The sequence below is a fragment of the Paramormyrops kingsleyae genome, chromosome 24 (assembly GCF_048594095.1).
Source record: "Paramormyrops kingsleyae isolate MSU_618 chromosome 24, PKINGS_0.4, whole genome shotgun sequence".
NCBI classification, from domain to species: domain Eukaryota; kingdom Metazoa; phylum Chordata; class Actinopteri; order Osteoglossiformes; family Mormyridae; genus Paramormyrops; species Paramormyrops kingsleyae.
The window spans coordinates 8,802,316-8,826,719 of NC_132820.1; the positions used below are offsets into that span (position 1 = coordinate 8,802,316).

The window sequence follows — 24,404 nt, forward strand, 5'->3', positions numbered from 1 at the left end:
TATATCCACCCATTGTGACACTAAGACAAATACAAAAAAAACTAATGTCGCTTTGGAGGAAATGCAACGTTAATCATGCAGCGCAATTTCTTCGGTATCCTAAACTGCATCTACATACCAGCATATTCTGGATCTCCTCGATCTCAGGACTATCCATTAGTATCCTGCAAAAGGATCAAAGTCAGAGAAGCGTTAATATACTCCATGTGTTATTAGAAAACAGCGTCACAAAACAAACATGAAGAATCAAACCTACATCAATTCAGAACATTACATTTATTTTACGTCATTTAGTCATTCATTCACATGTTTGCAGGACGGCAGCAAGACTTGGCGTGCACAGCCGATCATCGACTGGTTAAATGACAGACTACACCAGTCAATGAAAAGTTCAAAGTTTAGCTATATGCATGAGACTTCTCGTCTCGATTGCTTAAACGCGCATGTATACAGTTTGTAGCAAAGCGTTGGGTGCACTTTGAATTTTACCCGCGAATTTCAGTACCTGTCCAGGCTTTCGTTTATGTTGCGAATGTTAGCCGTGATGGCTCTGGTGACGCCGGCGAGTCTTGTGAGTGACTCGCGGAGAACATCTTCCTCGCATTTGTCCGCCGGAGCCTTCAGAAGGAGCCCGGACCCTCGCCTACCCTCCGAGCGACGAGGCTCGTCTGCGCCGCAGCCCTCCATCGTGCGCTTAGGCTCCAAGGCGCGCCGTCTCGGATGGCGTCACTATGCGAAGTGCCGCCAAACCACGTGTCCGGTACGGGTGCGAGTGCACGGGATGAATGAGTGGACCAGCAAAGGTACGTTGACAAAGAAATCGGTGAAATATTAAGTTAATCATGTAGGACTACTACGCAAGTTTCTTTTCGGAAATGCCTACGCAGCGGTTTAAACGTCTGATTCGTAAAGGACGAACCATGGCGGAAGGTTGTTGAAGTGAAATTGGCAGGAGTGTCAAGTTAAACTCTTGGCTTTAGTTTTTAACCGGATTTATCGGTTTCTGTGGTGGTTTCCTTGCAGCTGTCCGTCACTGCATGAAGACACAATCCGCACACAGTTTGCTTTGGGATAAATAGGGGGCGCTGTTGTTCAATTTTTCTCACCTATCCAAATGTCATCCATCGACACACCTTCCAACTACATAACCAGTATAGTGTTGCGGGGGGCGGGGGCTGGATCTTAACCCAGGGTCCTAACCACTTTTCCTGCTCAAGGACACGGTGACCCAAATCTTGCTCAGTTGAAAACTGGTAAAAGCTTCATTCTTTTGAGTTAAGATTAAATTAAAATCAGTGCGCGAGTGTGCTAATTTTAGCTTGTGTGATGCTGTCCACGGTACTAAATGCATTTTAAAATGGTAGAGAAACATCTTCTCTAACTGCCATTTTCTGTCTGTTTTAAAACACACGACTGAGCTGATGCTGTTTAGGAGACACTCTGTAGTCTGCCCGTTCACATCTGCAAACGCAAATTTGGTAGTTCTTACAATTTTGTAGAAGACAAAACCATTACCCATAATGATGTTGTAGTGACATTTATTTAAAAAATAGACCATGAACAGTATGAACATTTTTGATGAATGTAAAGTTGCTGAAATTTAAGGCACTCTTCTTTAGTACATTGGAGCCTAAGTATAGGTGAACAGTAGTCAAACATATCTCACTCTCTCATATCACCACCCCAACACGCACACACACAAAAACACGCAGAGCTACTCTTGGATTTTTAGATAAAACACGGGATGTCATTTTGGTGTTTTATATAAACCTTAAGCCATAGGTTAGATTTATATTAACTAAGATGTAATTAAATCTGATTGATATCACATTACAGAGGTTTGGCAGACTCAGGAATGGTCAGTCAGAGTTTATGAAAGTCAATGCCCCACAGAAACACAGAAACAGGACTGATGTAACAAAGGCAGACATCCTGTGTGTGTGTGTGTGTGTATTTAAAATTATTTGACTTTCAGCATTAAACTACATCAACATTCAAAGCCTGTTTCACTGATGCACTTTTCCATGTATTTCGTGGTATAGAGCACAGTGCAGGGTTAGGGTTAGGGTTAGGGTTAGCCTTTTCAGCTAATTTGCCTAGCCACAGCTGCCTCGCGTGAACACACCATCTGCAAAAGCACACAGCTACAAAAATGCTCCCGTGATTAAAAAATAAGGTTCCTGCCCCCACGGCTCTGGTCCCACCCTGCTCCATTTCTTCTTACAGTACCTGTTCCAGGATCAGTAATATACGGTTACACAGATGACGCAATGCATGCATACAATTGCACATTTATAATCTGTCAAAGAATCATTTCATTATTTTGAAGTGATGAAAAGTGAAGGTAACTTTTAAATAGTGGCAAGCATTAATTCATAGTTAAGAGTTTTAAAGAGACGGCTACTCCTGGTTTAATTAAAAGTCACTTCGAGTTAGCTACTAAATATTTTCCACATACATTTCCATACATAAGTATGTATTGGCTACACTGGATTTTCTCCCGTTTCTTCTGAGCTTTGCCCCCCCCCCCCCCAGGGCGAAGTTTCTATTACATGCGCGTGATAATCCCAAGGCTCACTGGACCCTTGCTGCAAAGCCTTTTGAGTTACAAAGCTACTTAATTTTAAACTATATATCTGTAGCCGTAAGGTTTGGTTTCCACACTGGTAAGGACCAAATCTGCCCCCCACCCCCCGGAACACACACAGTACCCCCACAACACTGATAGGGACATATCCCTAGCATACAAACCAAAACCAATGTCCTGGATAATCTAGACCCTAGAAACAGGAAACATGAGCGAGAAGTAAAAGTCAAAGGTGACCTTACAAAACAATCCTTTGTGTGGCACCAAACTCAAATCCAGCCCCTACAATCCAGCATAATGGGACACAGTGGAGAAATACAGGCTATAAAAAGACTATAAATGCTATATTTCATTCTTAAATTATTAAACTACAAGGTTTTATGTTATAATTTTGAATAATTATTAGAATAATTAAAGTGGGAAGACAACATTGGTTTATCTACTTCAAGAGTAAAATTAATCGTGTTCGAAAATGACAGTGAGGAGTAAATTATCTTATTTTCCCTTTATATAGACAGACTTTAGCATTCATGCAGAGTGGTTATTCCTAAAATTCCTCCACTCATCCATCCTCATTGAATCTCTCACTCCTGATGTCGTTTGGATGGGGGTATGAGGTGATATGGCAGGTCAACGGGCAGCTCATGGCCTTCCAGCTTCACTTTGATCAGGTGGTTAGCCAGGGCAAACTCCTCGTTGTCCAGGAAGCCATCCCCGTCCACATCAGCCAGCTTCCAGATCTTTCCCAGCACCGTGTTGGGCAGCTTGGACTTGACCATCTCCTTCTTGGCCATTGCGCCTGACACCTTGCCGTTGACGGGCGAGAGCGTGTAGAAAATCTCATCGTACGTGGGCTTGTCACGTGCCACCACCCACTCCAGCTCATCAATGCCCTCGCTGGCCCCCTCTCCGTAGCCATGGCCGAAGGGACCGTTGCTGGTGCCGTCGAAGGCGCCCCCTTCGACCAATTGGCTTGGCATGGCGGATTCCTCCTGGCGGACCAGGGTCATGAGCTTAGCGATGTCATTGGCCAGCATGTCCTCCACGGCGTCCATCAGCTTGGGCTTCATAGACTGGAATTTGCTGAAGTCGTGGATGCTTAGGATCTCCTGGGGTCAAAGGAAAATGGCAAACACGCTGTTGGGAGGTGTCCAACAAAAGCATGATGGATCTGCAGTAGGGCTGCTGGGTTATGGCAAAAATCACAATCGTGATTTTTTTAATACAATTAATCATTGACTTTGGAAAAGTCATCATCTAGACGTTGAAAAATATCTTTATATAATTCAACTGAGAAACAAAAAGGGGCTGGAAAGCTTAAACGCAAAACAAAATGTGAGCCACACTGAGAAACAAAATAATTATTGTGGCACATCTTGATTATTTTGTTTTGATAATCGTAATTTCGATTTTGGCTTCCAACAATTAAAATTAGATCAATTTCCCAGTCCTAACCTGTAGCTAGTCCCTTGTTCTAGTCATCATAGTCAAGTAGTTCCAGAGACATTTATCAAATCATCTGTGTATTTGACCCATTATGAGGGTTTCCTGATTGTAGTGCCTGAAAAATTTGTTTTCTATCATACACCTGTGAGTTTTAAGCCAGAGGGATGATGGGAGAGATCATTCATGAGCTTCAAAACTCAGAGTAGATGAGACTACCAAACACTACCAATCACTGGTTAGTTTATCCCGGTAATGTTTAACAAAGTAACCAATGTGAAGAAAGTTAAACTATCCATTTCTCCCACAGTGAGAGAAAAAAAAGAAATCGCATTTGACTTGAACTTTATACCTGCATCTTTATGATGTTTGGGAAGTCACCAGGTGATATCTGATACTCTTTCTCGACCTTCAGGTAAATCTCCCCCAGGTTGGCGATCAGCTCCTTCTTCTTGTTTTCTTTGCCAAACATGTTGGGCATCTCTCTCTTTAAGGCGCTGATGATGTATGCGTGAACCTGGACAGATATGGTTTAATTGGAATTGCAGTCTGGCATAAGTGACGCTACCAGAAACTACACTTGCTTGATCAAATAATGCCAGTGCAGCTTTTATCGATGTTCTTCACTAGATCAGCTTAATGAAAGGAGTGAGGTCATGGACCTCATCTAGGAACGCATGCATGGAGAAACGTTCTGAGCTCCAGGTGCTGAAAGCCGGAACAACGAATAGATCTTACGGACGTACTTTGGTATCGTTGGTAGCTATCGACAGCTGACAACGAGATAACAAACATGAAAACACTACAAGCTACAAGCATTCTCACTGCATCAGCATTGTGACCACAGCCTGAAATACCGATTGCCAAGGTAATGAATGACAACAAACATGGTGCTACAACATAGTAGCTAATGATTGCAATCCATCATATTGCGAGATAATTAACGCAATACTATGTTTTTCGTTGACGAAAACTAGAGGCATGGGTTCACTGCGCTACAGCATTCTGCCACTGCAATAACACCAACAACCAGAGGGGGTGCTGAAGCACTCTCAGGATCCATACTTCCATTGCTACCGTCTAGGAGTCTCGCTCCTCAATGCAAGACCATACACCCATCATTCACACTGCCCCTTCTGGAATCCCACCTTGGCAAGGCGAGCACGCTTGATGAGGTCATTGAGCTTGCGGAGGGCAGCATTCCGCGGAAGGCTTTGGATGTCGCGAAACAGGTCCTGCTCTTCTGCCTCGAACAGTTTGCGGTTGTCGGGCACCAGAAGCGGCTGGGACCAGAAGGAGCCGATGTAGACGCGGATGACCTCCGGAGTGTTGACGATTTTGCCCAGCGACCACATGAGGGCGCCATAGACCCGCATCAGCTGCTGGGTCCCGATCTGGTCAGCTTTATTGAGCACCACGCGCATCTTGTCCTCATGGTTCTTCAGGGCCCGGATCACCTCCGAGAACTCATCCGAGATGTCCAGCTTGTGTGCATCAAAGAGGAGGATGATGCGGTCAACCCGCTCTGCAAACCACTCCAACACAGCAGCAAAGTCGTAGCCTGGAGAAGTAAGGTACACAATGCCCTACTTAGACAACGCAAGCCCTCTGGACACTCTTCAAAATGATAACATGACCATTATTTTAATTCTAAGAATGGAATATGTGTGACAGGTAAAACACCATAATGAGGCTTCTAGGACAGCTGGAGTATGGAGGCTCAATGTGTCAGGGCCAGTAACAGCATGGACACGACATTACGGGAGACGCATCTAACTGCACAGCTACAAACAAGCAAAGGAGGTCATGGAGAAGCATGGAGGTGAAGCTTCCTGTTTGAGGAAATCTATGTTTAATTTAGCGCCCACTTCCTAAAAACTGTATTCCAGAAACACGCAGGCGGCTTTCACAAGCAACTACTTGTTATCAACAACTAATTCACAGCAACACGATACATCCACACCCCAGGAATTCTAATTATAAACTTCCACATGAAATGCACAACTCACACGTTACTTCCTGTCCTTTCAGTACCACACTAGAGATAGGATCATCCCAGCTAACAGGGAACGTTCCCAGAACTTTAGCTAACATTATATGAAGGTCTTCTCAAGGTTAGCAGAGAACTTTCTTACTATAACATTTCCACGTTTTGCATTATAACAAAGGTTCTGTTAATACATTGATAAATAATGCATTCATAAAGCATTATAAACAAGGCTACAACTATTTATCGAAAGGCATAACATATTAGAGCCTTGTGTATTGTTCATTATGAATGCTTTATGAAGCTCATCTATAATGCACTATAGATACCTTTATAAGGCATTATAATGGTCTGTATAAGAATTAAGGACTCTTGATACTGCATTATAAAGGTATCTATAGTGCATCATAGATGACAGCTTCATAAGGCAGTCATAATGCATAATAAACTTAGTCTTAGTGAAGTTGCTACAATTAGTCTTAGTTGTAGTAGTAGGATACCATTCTGGGAACATAAGGAAAACTGGACACTTTGAAATTCTCCGTACCTTAATTGCAACATTCAATAAATGTTCTGAGAGCGAAAAAATCGTTATACACTGCTCTTGGTGCATTTTCAGAACACCGGGCATTGATGTAGTTGAGGGACAGGGGAAGGGCTGTGTGAGTAACGACAATGGCCCGCATCCAATGGTGTACAGATGAGTTATTGTTTCAAGTAACGGCAGGCCAATGAATCCTGGAGAATCTCGTCCGGCGCAACTGCGTCGGCCAGCGATTCCGATCAGGCCTACGTCACCGTCCGTAGGCTGACCTTGTGTCGTAGGGCATTAGCACTCCCTTTATGCCGATAGCTGGCAGCCCGCCCTATGATAACATACAGTCATTAATATCAGAGGCTCGACGGCCAATAGGATGTCCTCTCCTGACCTTGCGAATGATATCAGCTTACAATTAACCATCCTCCGTTGGTTTTCTTCAGGGCGTCTCGTAGCGACTTCACTAATAAACCACCTTTGTTTGGCCGATGGCTGACTTCATGGACGTTGGATACAGTACGGTCAGGCGGAGAAATTGGAGCTGATCAGCGCCAACAGCAATTACAAGAGGATTAAAATGGACAGGAGAATTTGGCAACTCCCAAGAACTCAACACAATAGGCAGCTGGGGCTAAATCGAAGTGGCAGATATTTAAACGCCTGGTTTTGCGCTTAACAGAAGGTGTGGCGGGGTATAGTGTTAGCACTCTTCAGTTTTTCCACTGCAATCACCCCCCCCCCCCCTTCCTTCCTTCTTGGGGATATCCTAATGGAAATTCCCCCTCTGGCATTCTGGGATGCCTAACTTGTATGCATACACGTGGTATGTCTGAGTGAGACATGCTACAGTTGTAACGCAGAAGATGTCGGTCGCATAAGACCCCGAAACCTGGGTCGTGTATAAAACACATCTCTGTAAACCGACACCAGCCATCCGGGCAACGAAAATAGACGCGCCCAAGAACTTGAGGTCCAGCCTGCCTGAGGTCTTGTCTGCAGCACCACAGGGAACGTGAAACTCTACAATCCGATCAATATCAGGCTTGTATTCAGTAGTTTCAGTAGTAATTTCTACTGAATGTCCTTCCCCGTCTGACCCTGCAGTTTGTCGCGGAATTTGAAAACACTTAAGATACTGAAGTTAGAGTCCGTCAGTTCCAGGAAGGAAAATGTCCAGCATCCCCTTAACAAGCTGCCCAGACACAAGACCTGAACCAAAAAAAACACTAAGGGGTAGATACTCATGGGGGCGATGGCTGTGTCTACCAAAGGAATGCATGTCTTACGATCAGTGGTTACCGGGTACGGTGAGGTCATTCTTGGCACCGGTGAAGTATTTAAGAGCAGAGCTTTGTGGAGTGTTCCGTTCTCTGCAGTTCCTGTGTGTGCATAGTGGTGATAAAAATCACAGGAGGAGGACGTTTACCCCCCCCCCCCGAAAAGCACGGTCACGCCAGAGCATTACGCACCAGAACTACTCTTTATAGCTTGTGTCACGTGACTGACTGGACACACCATCAGAAATGGTTCTCAGAATTGAACACGCGTGGGGGTCAGGGAGGCACCCGGACTTCCTGTCTCCTGTCTTTTCGAATCGTCTACAGAAACTACAATTGCCGCGCTCTGAGCGCCGGGGGACGTAACCGGACACCCCAAGAAGGAATCAGCCTGCTGTTTGGACGGGATGGCATGTACAGTATATAGTAAATAATGGACTGTGCCCGAGAGAGACGAGTTTGAGTGACTGGAGCAGCAGTGCATTCTTAGTGCAGGAGGGTCACCGAGTCCTGGGGCGAATGGGGTTACCACGGCAACAGAGGTGGCTGGCTACAGCTACATTAAGTGAGACGTAAATGACCCTTCAAGATAAACTCGAACGTATGTCACGCAAACATTCCACGAGCTTAATGCCCATGTCACACACGAAGGCAAAAAAATACATTTATTTTAAAAAATCCTCGGCCTATCTAGATTTGGTGCGTGTAGGATAAATCGTTAAATTACGCTAAAATATTCTTCACTTTATGGGAGTTAGAAAGTCACGATTTTCATCTCGTAAAAGGCATGGTGACAGGGTAAGGAATGGTACGAGGGAAAAAAAAAAAACACTTCCACCTGAGAAAGTATTTTACAGGTGAGAGTCAGCAGACGTAGGCAGATTATTAACTACGCTTACAGAGGCGGTGACCGTGCCAGGTTTCAGATGCGATACGCAGCAATGCGACACCGGACCCAGGCTTCACCCCCCCAGGGCAGGGTGTAAATCCGCTGTTGTCATGCAGAATGTAGGCAGTGGATATTTAATTTTGGTATAGAAGGGAAAGTTTGAAGCTAGAGCCTATCATGTGCCCATGAGATATTATCCCATGCCCTGACCTCTCCAGAAGAGCGGCCTGGGCATGCGGGTGGAAAAGCGGCAGGCACGGCATGTTTGTTTAGGATACAGCCCCCACCCCCCACCCCAAGATGGGGGACAATGGAGAAGTGCAATCACGGCCCAGCCCCAGACTCCATTGAAGGCTTCCTGTGTGGGTACAGGTGGGGTTTCTGGCCGAGGAGCGACAGGAAGTGGGCGGGGACCTGGCTGGCAGCTGAATCATCACTTCCTGTGTGGGTACAGGTGGGGTTTCTGGCCGAGGAGCGACAGGAAGTGGACGGGGACCTGACTGGCAGCTGAATCATCACTTCCTGTGAAGCGGAACATCAGCTGCCACACGGCTCCCAGCGCTGGTCACATGGCTTCTGGCAAGGGCGAGCAGCTAGTTGACTTTTAACCCCCTCCTCCCCTCCCTTCCCCCCTGCACCCACCCCCTGTCAATCTCTCAGCCTTTTTCTTAGAGGATTCTTGACCATTTCAAGTCTACTCAACACATCATTGCTTTCTCTCACGTTTATGGCCTTGTGGACATATACATACAGGTATATATTATATATATATATATTACACACAGACCATCAGGAATTTGATATCACAGTTATGTCATCATTGCAATGGTCATGAGTAGCTTTTATGGTCGATCCAGTTGAATGGAAGTCCTGGCCTGTTTAGCGTTGATCGTACTGGGAGTGGGATCTGGGTTTGTCCGACAGTCACGTCACAGTCATCCTCCTCTCTTCCTCGGCCTCTCCCGCCGCACCCTGCTCTCCCATTCAGTGGAGAGTAAAGGTTGCGTTCATACTGACTGAGACTATAAAGCACAAGTGCCACATTAATGTAATTACGAGAGCTGTTTATCGTCTCCCTGCAGACCAGGACCTGTTAGCTATATCCAGCTAGTTCTGTGCTCTTTTCAGGCAGCACCTCCATCCAAAACTCCATCCATGAACCCCCCCCCACACGCACACCAAAGAACGCTCCCCCATCTGGTAGCATATTCTAAACGCATCAGCCGTGCTTACAATTCGGTCGTCTCCCCATTTAACTTCTTTGGCAGTGCTCCTTAAAAACAAGGAGGCTCCACAGATTGATCGCCACGGCAACGTTTAATCAAACACACTACAGCAGCATAACATTCCGTGGGCGGAACACCATTCCGTTACGCCGGAATCCCGTTCTCACTCCTGTAGCACACAGATTCCAACGTAAACAGAGCAGCTAAAAATACACCGTGCTGCTGTACCAGTCAGAGCATATGGGGTCCAGCGGGAATCGGGAATCCCAAACCCCGACTTGCATCGGACACAAATCTGCATAATCAAATATCCACAACACATCGACTGTCGGCTTATTTAAGGCGCACAGTTAGCTCACGGCTTTTGAAAACTTTTTTTTTTTTGAGTGAATGGTCTCTAAAGTCGTCAGTCCCGGTCTGACAGTTTATAAGAAAACATCCCGACCCGCAGTGAGAGTGACAGGGGTAAGATTCAGGAGACAGGAAAGCACACGAGACAGAGCAAAAGAGTCTCAGTCTTTCCTGTTTTACGCACTGTACTGCTTCCACAGAAATGTTTCCCTAAATTCTATGCTACTTCCAGGAAGTGGAAAAAATAAGCCTGATTGAGGGAAAATAGGAACTGATTGTATTCATCTCTGCCATTTGTTTAGGGTGACTAGAAGTAATGTACTTCAACTTGAATTATGAACATTTTAAATTTACCATTACTTTATGAAAATGAAAATAATTTTATCGATTTATCAGTGGTGTTTAGATTGCTGTGGACAGAGGGATGGCTCTGAGGCTAGGGATCTGTGCTGGCAATCGGAAGGTTGTTAGTTTGAATCCCATGAATGCCAAGAGTCCTCCTACTCCATTGGGTCCTTCAGCAAGGCCCTTAACCTGCAATTGTTTCATCCTGGGTGTGACATTAACCTACATCCAGCCCTGCAAGCCAGTCCTCGATCTTTCAGGGAGAATTTGGGGGTCGGTGGCAGGATTGGCACTCCAGCCACCCGGAAAAACACTTCACACTGTTCCATTCCATTCGACCTAATGTGGTGCCGAGGTATCGAACAGCTGCACTCAGGCTCTCATCCCTGAGGTGGTCTGTTATGTGGTGTAACGGCACATGCTCCTTACATCTATCTCTTTAAAATGCTCTGTTTAAATGTGTTGCTATGCATCAATCTCCTTGGCTACATAATTTGCACTGCCTTTTTGGATGTGACCTCAGAAGCGTACGCACCTCTGCTGATCCTCTGCTTCTCGCCAGACAGGATTCCCGGGGTGTCGATGATGCTGATGCTCTCCAGCACTGGATTGGGCATCTGAGCACATACAAACCTGGGGGCAGATGGGGTGGGGGGGGGGGGAGAGGGGAGTCACATCACACGCTATGACTGGAAACCGAACGAACTTTCTTCTGTTACGGACAACTTGGATCCTTCCAGATACTAAGTAACAATCTCCCAGTGGTGTTCTATAGCACAGCTCGCGGTTCCATCCTGCGCGAACTGGCAATTACAAACATGTTATAAACCAGCACAAACAGGATTCTTTCTATACCCATGCCAGGTGCGTAGCTTTACTTTGTGAAGTGGAAGTACATTAGGGAAGTATCGAAAGACCTTCCTCAGAAGCCTTCAAAACCTTAAGGTATTGATGATGTGTGGGGGAGCATTGCCGCTTAAGCTCATCTGTTCACGAAACTCATTGATACTGCTGCTACTTGTGTTGCCTGCAAGCGCCGAAGTTATGATTCCACGAAATCTAAAAATGCCTTCCAGTGGTGTCATTTAGCTGAGGGGGGGGGGGAAATCTTGTGCACAGAAGCGAAAGATTTAAACATTGTGACCGGTGGAAAACCAACAGCTCAGAGCTCACATTGAGGGGCGATATGTGGCTCGGGGGATTAGGAGACCGGATTTGCGGTAGGTAGGTTGCTGGATCAAATCCCAGGGTTGACAGAGTGATTTCAATGTCCCTAACTCCGAATTGTTGCAGGTACTGTCTGACACTGCTTTCTCAAAATAAATAAATCTGCTAAACAAACTAAAACAAGCTGTACCTTAGACATCCTTGAGTTCCCCTTTATTACATCACTCTAATGTTTGCCTTCACCTTCAACCTGTTGGCTTCATTTCACCCCTTCCCTGATCCCACTCTCCTGGCCGGCATAAGCACATTCTCACTAACCTCTCCCTCTCCACCCCACTCCATCTCTTCCAAAAGCTTCCCAGCATGCCTAGGGGTCGTCGTCACCCTAAGACGGCCTTCCAAGAGTTGTTTTTTTTTTTGCCCCGCCTCCTTCCCCCTCATCCCGCGCCAGCTGGCGTGGCACGTCCCATCACTCCCCATCGGCGTGTCGGAACGCAGAGACGGCGCAGGCCGGCACGCGAGGGGCTCCAGTGCATTCCGGCCTGTCAGAGACACGCTCCTACTGTCCGGTCGAGCGCACGTGAAGACATAAACCATTTGGTCAGAAGCCCAGGTTGACGTTTCTGTTGGCCCCAGTTAACGTTAAGGAATGCTTGGGTGTACAGAAGAATAATTGCCTGTGGAACATGCATTTTTTGAAGAATGGTGTAACTCTTAAGATACTCAACTCTGGACATAGAACACCAGAATCCTTTTGTTTTTCACTCATCCTCAGCTGACACCCAGTGTTAAAAGCATAGTGTTAAAAGTATGGTGTTAAAACTATGGTGTTATAAATATTCCCTAAGATCTGAGCGTTAATCAGCCCTTTTCTAAAAGCTGACCCTCTACCTTCAACCACACCACTCCGGGCTTGTTCCACATCTCCACCCTATGTGCTTGCATCTTATTGGTTGCCAAGGTCACGTGACCAAGTATTCTTCAACATTTTAGTAGGGTTCACTCTGAGGATTACTAATCCCTGAAATCTGAATTATTCACTTTCAAGTTGTCAAAACCAATGTGATTCATCTTAACAGCAAACTCCATCACAAGACAGCTGTACCATCAGTATTTAGCAAAAATGCATTTACCTCTTCCTACAAACTTTTGCCTTTATTCTTGGGGTTAGGCAGCCATCTTGGACAGTCATTTCAGGGATCAAAAGAAAAAGGCAGCTTTTGTTACTCTTCCTGGTCTTTCACAGGCTTCCTCCCAGGTGCTCGCTTCCTTCTGTTAATCAGTGGCTGGACAGCAGCCTAATACTATCATCCCATGTGTTCTATATCTTTTACATATATAATCGTTAGGAATGTCAGGAATATAGACGTGTGGGAGTCTCCATAATGGAAGCCCAGGCATCCAACTGCAAAGGCTGAACCAGTCCTATCTACACAGGGGCATTGCTAAGACCTTAAGACCTCAAGGGCTGAGCCCAGATACCTAATCTATCTGAAGGTCATCATATTGAATTCTCTCTCTCTCACGTCAGGATGTTCGTAGCGTTATGGAGGTTTTGGGAAATTTAGCCCTGGACTAGAACATGGTTGCTAGAACATCTGAGCTAAACAAATCATCCAGGGCTTGTTTTGATTACTTAGAGCTTCAGCCCCAAGGTTTATTCGCACTATTCACTACATCTTCGAATAATTATAAAAAAAATCAAAACTATGAAATAGCATATATGGAATTATACACTGACCAAAAAAGTTTTTTTGGGGTGGGAGGCAACTCTGTGGGTTGGGTTTCAGAAAGTTGTTTGTTCAAATCCTGTGGTTGGCAGAGTGATGCCACCATTGGGTCCTTGAGCGAGGCCCTTAACCCCAATTGGTCCAGGGACTGACTGACCCTACTGCCTCCTCCACGCCAGTTCCATGAGTTGGCCTCCTGGGATGCTTTTCCAGCTCTCCTGAAGGAGGTCCCGCCAGGGACGGATTATGGGTTGTGTGGGCCCCTGGGCAAAACGTTCGCGAGGCCCCCCACCACCACCGCCAGCACCCCCATCCCCCCATAGGGTCAGGTGCCCTTGTAGGCAGAGGATCAAAGAATGTAGGCCCTCTAAAATACACAAACGAAAATACATTGTTGATAAGCGTTGCAAATTGTTTTGGGCTAGGGGCCCCACGGGCCCCCTGCACCCCAAGGGCCCCTGGGCAGCGGCCCCACTGGCCCGGTCCGTAATCCGTCTCTGGGTCCCGCATATATGCTGAGCACTCATTGGCCGCTTTTCCTTCACTCTCTAGTCAAACTCCTCCAAAACCATCTCTCCTGTGTTTAGGTCAGGTGGCCAGGTCAAGTGATGCAGCTCCATTACTCTCCGTTGTAGGTGGCTTGGTGTTTCCAAACTTTTGACACGCACCATAAAAATGCTCCATCCGAAATCTTCCAAGAAAAACTCCTTCCCCGATAACAACCTTTGCCGGTCTCCAAAAAGCAAAACCCCTAATTCTGTAAGGTCTTCCGTCATAAATAAAATGCACACTGACAAAATTCAATTTTTCCGTAAGGATACACACCTCGAACATTTGTCCTGGGCTTATCAATCACACAGGGATGCCAGAGAGAGCAGGAAGAACTCAGAACAATAGAAACCTACAGAAACCTCGTGAGTAACACTTAAGATGGTTATCAAAAGTCAGACATCTGGATTCTAAGGTTTTCCTGGATTCCATTGGCACGAATGGCCAACTGTCCCAACAATGAGCCCTTGATTACATATTTTTGGGTTTGGACAGTCAAGATGGGCCAACACCTTTGCTGAACTCGGAACGGCATCTCAGTAAATAAGGAAAAAGGCGGCATTGTCAAAATGACGTCCTTCAGCTAAATTCATTCAGCATTTCCAGTGTTCAAACTGGAGGAGCATAATGGAATCCTTTACATTTCTCCAGCCCAGTTATAAAAGCTTGCCCATTCAAAAGCCTTATTTTGGCGATAAGTACATTTCCCACCTGGAAATGACAGCATTACTGTGCAGATAAAATATATTTTTACTCTCCTCTCAATTTCAGATTTCAACCACGCCACAGTTGTTCACATTTGATTCTTCATTTACTATAGTCTACAGTCACGGGGAATGTGGTTTTTAACCAGAACATAAAATAAAATACTGGGGAATTCATGAAGAAGAAAAAAAAAAAACATTTTAGCGATAACACTGACAAATGGCAGCGAAAACAAATATGACAGGGGATTAAGGACTGAGACCCAGGAACCCCCCCCCCCAGAATAGAAAAAAGTCAATGCCGGAGTTTCAAATCAATTCAAACCTTGAATCAATGCCCTTAATGCATCGGCACCAAACCCCTCAGGAAAGTCACTGGATGGATAAGATGCTACTGCACTCTCAACTGTCACAGTGTTATGTAAACACCATACATCCGCCTTCAGCAGAAAGGGCTTCGACACAATGCTCACCGCAATGCATAAAAGTGCAAACATGCTTTCCTATGGTTCATTTTGCTAGATTTGATGGATGCCATGGAAGGCCAGCTCCATTACTGACCTCATTCATAGCTTTTGTTGCTGTCCGATTCCCCGCCCTGAATAGTAATGGATGCCTGCCACTGGTCTGTCCGTCCGTCTGTAGTTCTCACCTTCTTCCCATGCCAGGACAGGTGCCCGATGCAGTCCAAAGGCATTGCATATATGTGTCCTGTGACAGACTGGCATCCTGTCCAGGGCATAACCCAGCCTTGTGCTGCCCAGGTGTGGACTAGCCATCGGGAAGTTCGGAATTTTCCCAGTCTTGTGAGGGCCAGTATTCCCCTAACTGCCCCCCCCCCCCCACTCCAGTGCACCCCTGGTGCTGTCTACAATAATCTCCAGGCCCCTGTCCAGCCCTGAGCAGGATAAGCAGCTGCAAGATAGATGGATATTATAGATGATACTTATTATTCAGCTTGAGGTGCGAGCCATTCCATCCAGCTTTTAGGCTCAATGGTACAGCAGCAAGGAACCTCCTGGGATTTTAAGGGGCAGTTATATTTAATTCAGCTTCTGGATATTTACATTAGCAGCTGTCACATAGTACAGCTTAATGAGCATGACGAAAAGCACCCACTGCACTGTCCATGATCAGACACGTGCACAGTCTGGTCAGTGAGTTACACGCCATGGACTGTGAGCACGTTAAAAAGTTCAGCATAAAACCGACCACTGCCATGGAACAAACGCCATGTGTCAGTTAATGGTTGTTAACTCCACAGCCATACATGTTTACACAGGTCCTTCGGTCGTCTCGATTCCATTAGTAGTTTTGAAAGTAACACATACTACGTCATAAAGTAACAAATCGGCGTAATATTAATTATAAAAAACTGACTTGATAGCAGAATTCTTTTTAAGGAGTCGGTACGTCAAAATGCTACATTAATGCGGGATATTAATCGTTATAGATTAATTTCAGTTAGACGACTCGATTATTCAGCATGTTGTTAGGCATTAGGGAAACCTGAGAAAGCAATTTGTTTTACGTTATAAGAAATAAAGTATACTGGCTAATGATTAATCGCTTGTGGAGAACTAAGGTCAAAAGAAGGGTAGGCCTATAACTTGAACTTTGTTGCCGATATTTGGGTCGCTCATGCATGCGAAATTGCTTGTATTCTAAGAACGTTTCCTTCCAACGTTAATAGGGAATTTCGATCTTTCCCCATAAACAACTTAAATTTAAAAAAATAGATTGGAAAATCTAAACAAAAAAAAAAATCGAATTTTATAAATTCCTATTTCGTTTTAAATGTCGACTCCGAAGAGGCCAACGTCTGGACAATGTCCTCCAAATACCCCCCAAAACAGTTAATCATTTGTGTTAGAATTTACAGCAGCCAACTTTCGACGGCTATATTTTGCTGCGTAATAGCCAGATAGGCACTGGACACAAACAGCGAAGATATCGCCCAGAAAATGAATGGACCAGCCCCCTTTGCTATCAGACACTGACAGCCCTGATGCGTGCCAAAACCTCACAATATCTGCGTAAAAGTCCGGGCTAAAATTATACATATAAAAAAGGATCAGCCAAAGATCTGCACAAATTTGCTACTTAATTATCATATTAAGCAGTAGGCTAGTTTAAATTACATTGCTGATGATGCATTGTGACAATTAACTGTCTGACAGTTAACTGTCTGATGATCGCTTTAATATTAAAAACTGTAAGAAAGTAATTGGTTATTCATGAATTCACCTGTTGAGGAAAGCGTTGCCAAATGCGTTGAGTTTTCGGAACGGCTTTTTTGGATCGACGACCAGAGCGTTCCCCGGTACCAGCCCCTCCTGCTCGCCGTACATGACCGCTATGAAGGAATCCGTGGTCGGCTCCGGACCGATCCTCATACCGGGGAAGTCCTGCTCCATTAGGTGCCGGATGAAAGTGGTCTTGCCGGTGGAGTACTGACCCACCAGTAGCACCATGGGCTTGTTGTCAAAGTCGGCGTCTTCGAGAGCCGGCGAGTGAAAGTCGTGGAAGCGGTAGGCGTCCTCCAAAGGGAACAGTTTGGTCCGGTACAGCTTTCGCAGTCCTTCCGAGACCGTCTGAAAAAGTTCGGGATTTTTTTTCCTCCCGTCTCTGAACATGGTGCCTGTGTCTTTTCCCGTCTTTAAAGATGCAGAAGAGAAGTCTATCACGAAAATCGAAAAAAAATATTAACCAATAAATTGGAACCCGTGCGGTTCTGTTTTGTTCCTCTGACGTTTAAATTTCACCAACACCAATCACTTATATAAGTACGACTCCAATGAAAATTACTTTTTAAAGTACTTTGATGACTTAGTATGCCGTTATTCCGGGTGTGTTTTTGTTTTGTTTGTTTGTTTTTTTATTTCATATTAATATATACGATAACTTCTCCCTGGGAAGCGGACCATCAGCGTCCTCGCCGTCAAAGCAGCTGATATCAGTAGCCAGCGAGCTGAGATCGAGCTTAAACTGCTGGCCGGAAGAAAGAGAAGGAGTTCAAAATAAAAGACCCCACCCCTCCCTCCACGAAGGAACCGATCATAACATTATTAATGAGCTTTAACACCGGGGCGTAGTTAGAGATGAATGTGTAGGGGGGCTGAGTCTGTAGTGGAGGGGGGCAAATTTACATATAATATAGGCTAAACAACTTATTCATGATTCAAGCCAACGAATGCACATTTATTGGGGGGGGGGGGGGGGGGCTACGAACATGTTTTAGGGGCAACCCCCCCCAAATAATCCTAACGGCGCCCCTGCTTTAACATATAATATTTTAACTGTATCACATTATTATATGTAAATTAATCATCTTTATGCATTCATAACAATATTATATCATTGCCTTAATGCATCAATGTAGCTTTATATTTACAGTTACATTATATATGAGTAACAACAGTGTATAGTTTATAGAAATGGTTAAAATGTTGCCGTTTTAAATTAATAGACAAAATGTATTACTTGTTCATAGAAGAAAGAGTACCCCACATGCATGTGGTCCAGCCCAATAATAATAATAATACATTCATATGCACTTTGAGCACTGCATCTTTTGTGTGTTTTTTCAGCGTGTATTAATTTAATGTGTTAATCATTTCTTAAAAGAAACATACTGAATATACTAGCCAGGGGTGGAGTAACGTCTCTGGGAGCCTTAGGCTGACGGGCAGGGGGCCCCCTAATAATATGCTAATTGATAATATGCTAATCAAAGCGCGGGTACTAGTGGTAAAACTTGCCAATCAGGGTGGGGGGAGTGCTGTCAGTAAAATTCGCTGATTGGACGGAGGGGCAATTACGCCATCTGATTGATGGGACAATTTGGAGTGGACAATCTCTGTATTTTGTTACAATAAAAAAGCCGAGATCAGCAGCCTCCCCCCAGAGTGCATGGCTCAGGGCTGTTCACCACTCTGCCCCCCAAGCCCCCCCCCCCAAATAACATCCCTGATACTACCTATATAATTACACATAGTAAGATTTTAAAAAGTAACAGAATAACATTACTCCCTGAGTGTTACTCAGTATCTGAAATCATGCTTGTCTTCACTTGCTCAAGTCCCATAAGTTAGTGAATAACAGGCCTATTAATAAAAATGTACATAAATAAGTCCATGAGAAGAAGGGCAGTTCTGGTCAAAATATTTGTATTGTTTGCAGCGTGTTTAATTTTGAGAGATATTTGAAACATTGTATTCATTTTGGGTATAAATGCCGGCAGCTTATTACCGAGATCATGTGTTGCTACCCCTTCTGGGTCATTAACATACTTTCTTCATTGACCCACTTCCCATCCTGCTACCTGCTTTTTTATTTACCTTTCCACACAGACACACCTACCAGTAGGTGGCGCTATTCCTCCAAACAGAGCAGGCTATTACTTCAGCTATATGTAGTATTGTCGTTATAAGCAGCATCCATCCTTGCTGCTTATCCTGCACAGAGTTATTGACGTATTAGAGCCTAATCCAGATGACAGAGGGTACAAGACTGGGCACAACACCCTAGACAGGATGCCAGTCCATCACAGGGCACGCACAACCCTTGGCATTCTAACAACACTAATTAGCCTAACTGCATGCGTTTGGAGTGCAAGGCGGAACCTGATGCACCAGGACTGGGACGGAAATCACATGACACGAGGGGAATATGCAAGCTCCACACACTCGAACCCTCAACCCTGGAGGTGTGAGGCTGCGCTGCCACCCACTGAGCCCCAAACCACCCATTACAAGTATTTTTGTCTATTTATTTGTCTACAGAAAGAAGTTGCAACCATTATGACAGTAATGTCTGCTTACCTACTTTTACAGTCTTTGGCTCCTCCCTCTAGCTTCAGTGATTGGTGTTTATTTTTTAATGGAATATACATTCATTATAACAGTTAATGAAATGAATGGGATAAGTGTGGCCTGGGAGAGAGAGTGAAAGCGGCTCATTGCACTGGAGGGTTGAAAAGGAAGCTGCAAAAATTCCGAAGGGGAGTCCCTGTCCCCCTTCCAGATCTGGTGACGGCATTCCGATGGCACGGTGACCTTCTTTAGCTCCACTGAGGTTCATCCAATCAGCTTTCACTTTACCGCATTTTTTTTTCCCCCCGTCCTCACTGGCAAGACAATTTCTTATTACATATTTCAGCTTTTCGCTGCTGGGCTGTTACCTGATAGGGATCAAAATTCACGGCTTCTTTTCAGATATTCCTGTGAGGAATGTTCTGTATGACTCGCCGCGAATAACTAGTCTTATATTTCTTGGGACGAACAGAATCAGAAAAATGAGCACATGGCAGACTGTACATGAGCCATCCACTGAGATTAAGAAACATATCATTTTTTATTAGCTGGTATCATTAGCATACTACTAAGACAAGCTGAATCGTATTTGGCGGGTTCCTGTTTAACAGGCATGTCTCCCGTAAAGCTGTCCGTTCCCACTCTTTTTGCCCAAATATGGCTGTGTTTGACAGGGCAAACAGGGCATTGGCCTACAGAACTGACAGCCAGGTTCAAACACTGGCTGTCAATTTATAGGTCATCATCCTGCGCCCCAGCTGCCACAAAACCAGAAACATATTCCCTCATGCAAAATTAGAGCCACATGCTTCGTATCACATCATGGAAAAACAATTTTATATATATATAGTTTTATGTAATAGTGCTACACATAAATGTAACAAAAATAAAATTAACCTTTACAGTTGAAGACATTTACTTATAGTTCACAGGCACAACCCACATGGTTTAGTGTTTGTGTTATCTAAAACTGAAACCACATTATGTTGTTCGCTAGCTAAACAAAAGCTAAAAAACAGTTCAAAAGAAATTTGATACATCTGTTTAAGCACAGATTACGTTCGGTAACTCTTATATAAATTCATTATTTGTTAAGCAGCATAAGAGTAAATGCTTAGGTATGTGTGAGATCCCATGGTAACGGAGGTGACGCAGGGGAACATCCCGCGTGACGAGTTATGGGTGTCTGTCTGCTGGTAACAGCAGCCCCACTGGAACACTGACAGGTTCCACATGGAGTTGCTGTTACAGCAGACAAACACCAGGATGTGGGGCCCCTGCTGGGAGCCCGGCCGACTCGTGTGGGTCACCACTCAGGCCGAAAGGCATACAGAACCATCCGCTGGCCGAGAGGAACGGCTTGCCCCACTGCATTGTGTCCTGAATGAAAATAAAATAATGGTTAGAAGCTAATAGGGAAGGACTGGAACATGGGCTTGGTCAACATCAGCAGGCAGAGGCCAGCCCTGAGTTTGACTATGACCCCTACTGCCACCATCTTTACAGCCTGCTGCAGACACTCCCTTGGTAAGCAGAATTAACATGGGATAAGGGCCACATTGATAACAGCATTTTTATGGTGGCTGTCAGCACAGGAGGGAACATGAGTCAATAGGTTCAGCCAAATGGGGGTGCCCATTGCCCCCCCCCCCCCCCCCAAGGAGTGTGACTTCATAGTAATTTTTTATGAATCTCCTCACACCGATCCTGTAGTAACCAACCTTCCTGTTGACTCTTACACTTCTGCAGCCATCTCCCCTCACCTCTTTCTCCCTCCATCTCTAGACTTTGACATGCACTCTCTCCTTGCTTATAAGGGACAAAATCGTAAAGTAATAAAGGCCAGCACAAAGGTTCTTTTGTTCCCGGGCGCTGTCACATGTTCACTCCTCATTATCGCTCCTTTGGTATTTTTTCCCTTTTTTTTCAACCAACAATGTATTCGTCCCAGCCTGCCCATCCATCAGCTTTATTAATAACGCAACACAAACCAGTCTTTTCTCTTCCATGACCATAGTGCAGGGCACAGTGATACTGAATGTCTATCTATCCATCCGTCCATCCATCTTTTATGACAGCACTGGGTCACGGTGAACTTGAGCTCCCAGGAAACGCAGGGCATGCGGTACGGAACACCCTAGATGGGACGCTAGCCCGATCGCAAGCATTCACGTTATGATCAGTTTAGTGACATCTTGTCATCTGAACACCTGTTTCTGGACTGTGGGAGGAAACAAAAGCACCAATATGAGTAATATGAAACAGCCCCCCCCCCCCCATACACACACATAAGGCCGGGGGTGTGTTTTAAACCCCAGCCCTAGATTTGTGAGCCTACAGCACTAAAGACTGAAACACCATATTGATATTAGATGACCAGTATTAAAATGTCCATGTTTGGCTTTGGTTCTGAACTTCAGAAACACTCCCTCCAGATCTCAATGAGTAACCTGAATGACTCAGGGCTAAACTACGTCGCTATTATTTTATACTTAGTCAATAGGAGACACGTGACCTTTGGTTTGGAAGTGAATGAAACCATAAGTGTTAAGTAGGTTTTGAGTTTCACGTCTAGGCTACTAATTTCATGCATCCGGTCGTCATGCATCCAGTGTTTTCCAGGAAATATCCCAATTTTTCAGAAATTGTGAAACAGGAATCATTTTGCCTTCCACAAATCATCTATAGACACTTTCACATTCATAGTGAACCTACTCTGTAAAGCGTTACCTGTCGGTTAAAAAGTATTCAAACACAGTAAACCAGGATAATAGAAATTGATTATTCCTCTTCTGTCACCTATGGCTCTCGAAATACTAACGTCCAATGAAGCGTCTGTTGTTTTTTTCACCATAAGCTCAGAATGAGGCACTCGAAAGGTAGACGTGAATCGGTTACTCACCCCTGTCGAGCGTCATGGCCAAAGATCCCGAGGGAAGCATTCGGGAGAGTGTGAACGAAGGAGGGAAGAACGGGATGGAGAGAGAATGACGAAGGTGCGGGGTCAGAAAAAGGCCTGAGGTTCGAGGGTGGACAAGCTCCAGACGACGGCGGACGCGACGCAAAAATGTAACACTTCGTACGTTGGCTGTGGAGAAAGATGGGGTGGCGGCTGAGAGTTTGGGAGAGGAACTCTTCTGTCAATGGAGTAAAAAAGAGGGGGAAGGCCAGCCGGTTTAAGAGAGGTTGGGAGGTGGAGGCAGTTTAATGATTAGACAGCCAGTCAATATTTAACAGGCGGGAAGCCTTGGCCCTCAACCCAGCATCCTGTACCTATGCGACACATTCACCCTCGCAGTGATGCATTCTCACTCTCTCTCTCTCTCTCTCTCTCTCTCTCACACACACACACACACAAGCATGTAAAACAAACCTTCTACAACATATAAAGGCAAAGCACCCAAACACAAGAAAAATCACTATACAAAACACACATTAGATGTTCAGTGGGTTATGGCACTATGATCGGAAGGTTGCTGGTTCAAATCCCAGGGTTGGCAGATTTCACCAACGGGCCCTTAACCCCCAATTGCTCCAGAAATATCCCCCTGAAATATCCCTGCCACAAAATTCATGGTAATAAACAAACATTCAGTGATGCATGACAATCACATGCTGCTGGAGCGTAAAACAAAGTTTGCACGTGTAACTTGCCAATTAAGGACCAGCATTGGGCCCTGGAGCTGACTGGGTCACACGGAGTGTGAGGCAGTCGTGAATCTGCTTAGGATAGTTCACTGGCACAATGACAACAAAGTGTTCCTCCAGAAAGAGGCACCATGATCTTTAAGCTGAAGGTAGGAGAATGGGCTGGATATCTGCTTTTTGTCTGCCCGTGCTGGGGAGTGTGAGAATATGATCACAAGGAGCAAATGAGACCAAAAGATAAAAAAAAGTAGATCCCTGAATACAGACAACAATCACAGCGTATTGGTGGCCATTAATGAAAGTGTCTCACCTCAGGTTCGTTCAGTTCGGGATGGTAAAATTTTGCCCGGCTTTCGGGTGGCCCGTCTTCGACCTTCGACCGCAGTTCGCAGTGTTTGCTTTTTTCCTACTTTATGGCGCCTATAAAACGGTGGTTTGTATCCGTAGGGCTGAAGATTGTGCGTGAGAATGACTAGTGTTTCACATCAGTGCTGCGGTTTATCGGAATCGTTAAGACAAATTCGTTGCAAAGCTACATCGCGTAGCAGGCAGGCGGAGCTGGGGGGATTAAGGTGGACTTTTGTCCATCATATTGTAATTGTTTGACTAAATTCACCAGCTGAATGGGAAGCCCCCCCCCAGTCCAGAAAAACCTGAACCTGTATCTGCCTACCGTGAAGAAACACGGCCATCTTTAGAAGCATTTTTTTTTTTAAAGCATCAGAAAACTTATCAGGTGACCAGGTCATCACATACCAAAGTCCGTGTGCCGTTGGGTTAGCCATTTAGAAGCTGTTTGTGAAGTTGTGAATCACTGGTTTGTCAGCAGACCGTCGACACTGGCTTACGAATAGAAGGAAGCATGGACACTCTCTGAGACATAATCAAATAACCACCAGTGAGTCCCCAGATTTGCCCCCCCGTCCCTCATTTTCAGCTCGACCCCCTCATATTGGGGCTAACCACACGGTTACACTCTGAATTTGATTAATTCTTGGACTTTAGATCCTATGCTTATCAACTGTCAATACAACACTGTGCGTTGAAGTCTGACAACGCTCATACTTAATTATAGGTATAAGCAAAGGTTTGTCCTTAACAGGGTAATTTCCTGGTGGTTCCGATGGGGAGTGAGGGGGACTCTGGACT

General features: G+C 45.1%; 1 protein-coding gene and 1 long non-coding RNA gene across 2 annotated transcripts; both read right to left on the reverse strand.

Moving 5' to 3' along the window:
• Positions 1-1,521: 1,521 nt before the first annotated feature.
• On the reverse strand, positions 1,522-17,795 carry ehd1b (EH-domain containing 1b). Its single transcript, XM_023795118.2, has 5 exons — positions 17,041-17,795; positions 11,179-11,276; positions 5,179-5,591; positions 4,383-4,547; positions 1,522-3,696 (listed from the first exon to the last, which is right to left on the reverse strand). Exons 1-5 carry the CDS (start codon positions 17,427-17,429, stop codon positions 3,172-3,174), a joined length of 1,590 nt encoding a protein of 529 aa, XP_023650886.1. The 5' UTR covers positions 17,430-17,795; the 3' UTR covers positions 1,522-3,171.
• A 2,329-nt stretch (positions 17,796-20,124) lies between these two features.
• On the reverse strand, positions 20,125-22,741 carry LOC111835135 (uncharacterized). Its single transcript, XR_002836167.2, has 2 exons — positions 22,510-22,741; positions 20,125-20,987 (listed from the first exon to the last, which is right to left on the reverse strand). It is a non-coding gene; the product is annotated as an uncharacterized lncRNA (long non-coding RNA).
• Between the last annotated feature and the right edge of the window lie 1,663 nt (positions 22,742-24,404).

Bases quoted from the DNA above. Each gene is read 5' to 3' on its own strand.
- ehd1b (XM_023795118.2), bottom strand. From the start codon at position 17,429: ATGTTCAGAGACGGGAGGAAAAAAAATCCCGAACTTTTTCAGACGGTC. The intron at 11,277-17,040 runs GTGAATTCATGA...ATCTGCCCCCAG, and splicing joins GGCAACGCTTTCCTCAACAG to GTTTGTATGTGCTCAGATGC. The intron at 5,592-11,178 runs GTGCGTACGCTT...TTACTTCTCCAG, and splicing joins GAAGCAGAGGATCAGCAGAG to GCTACGACTTTGCTGCTGTG.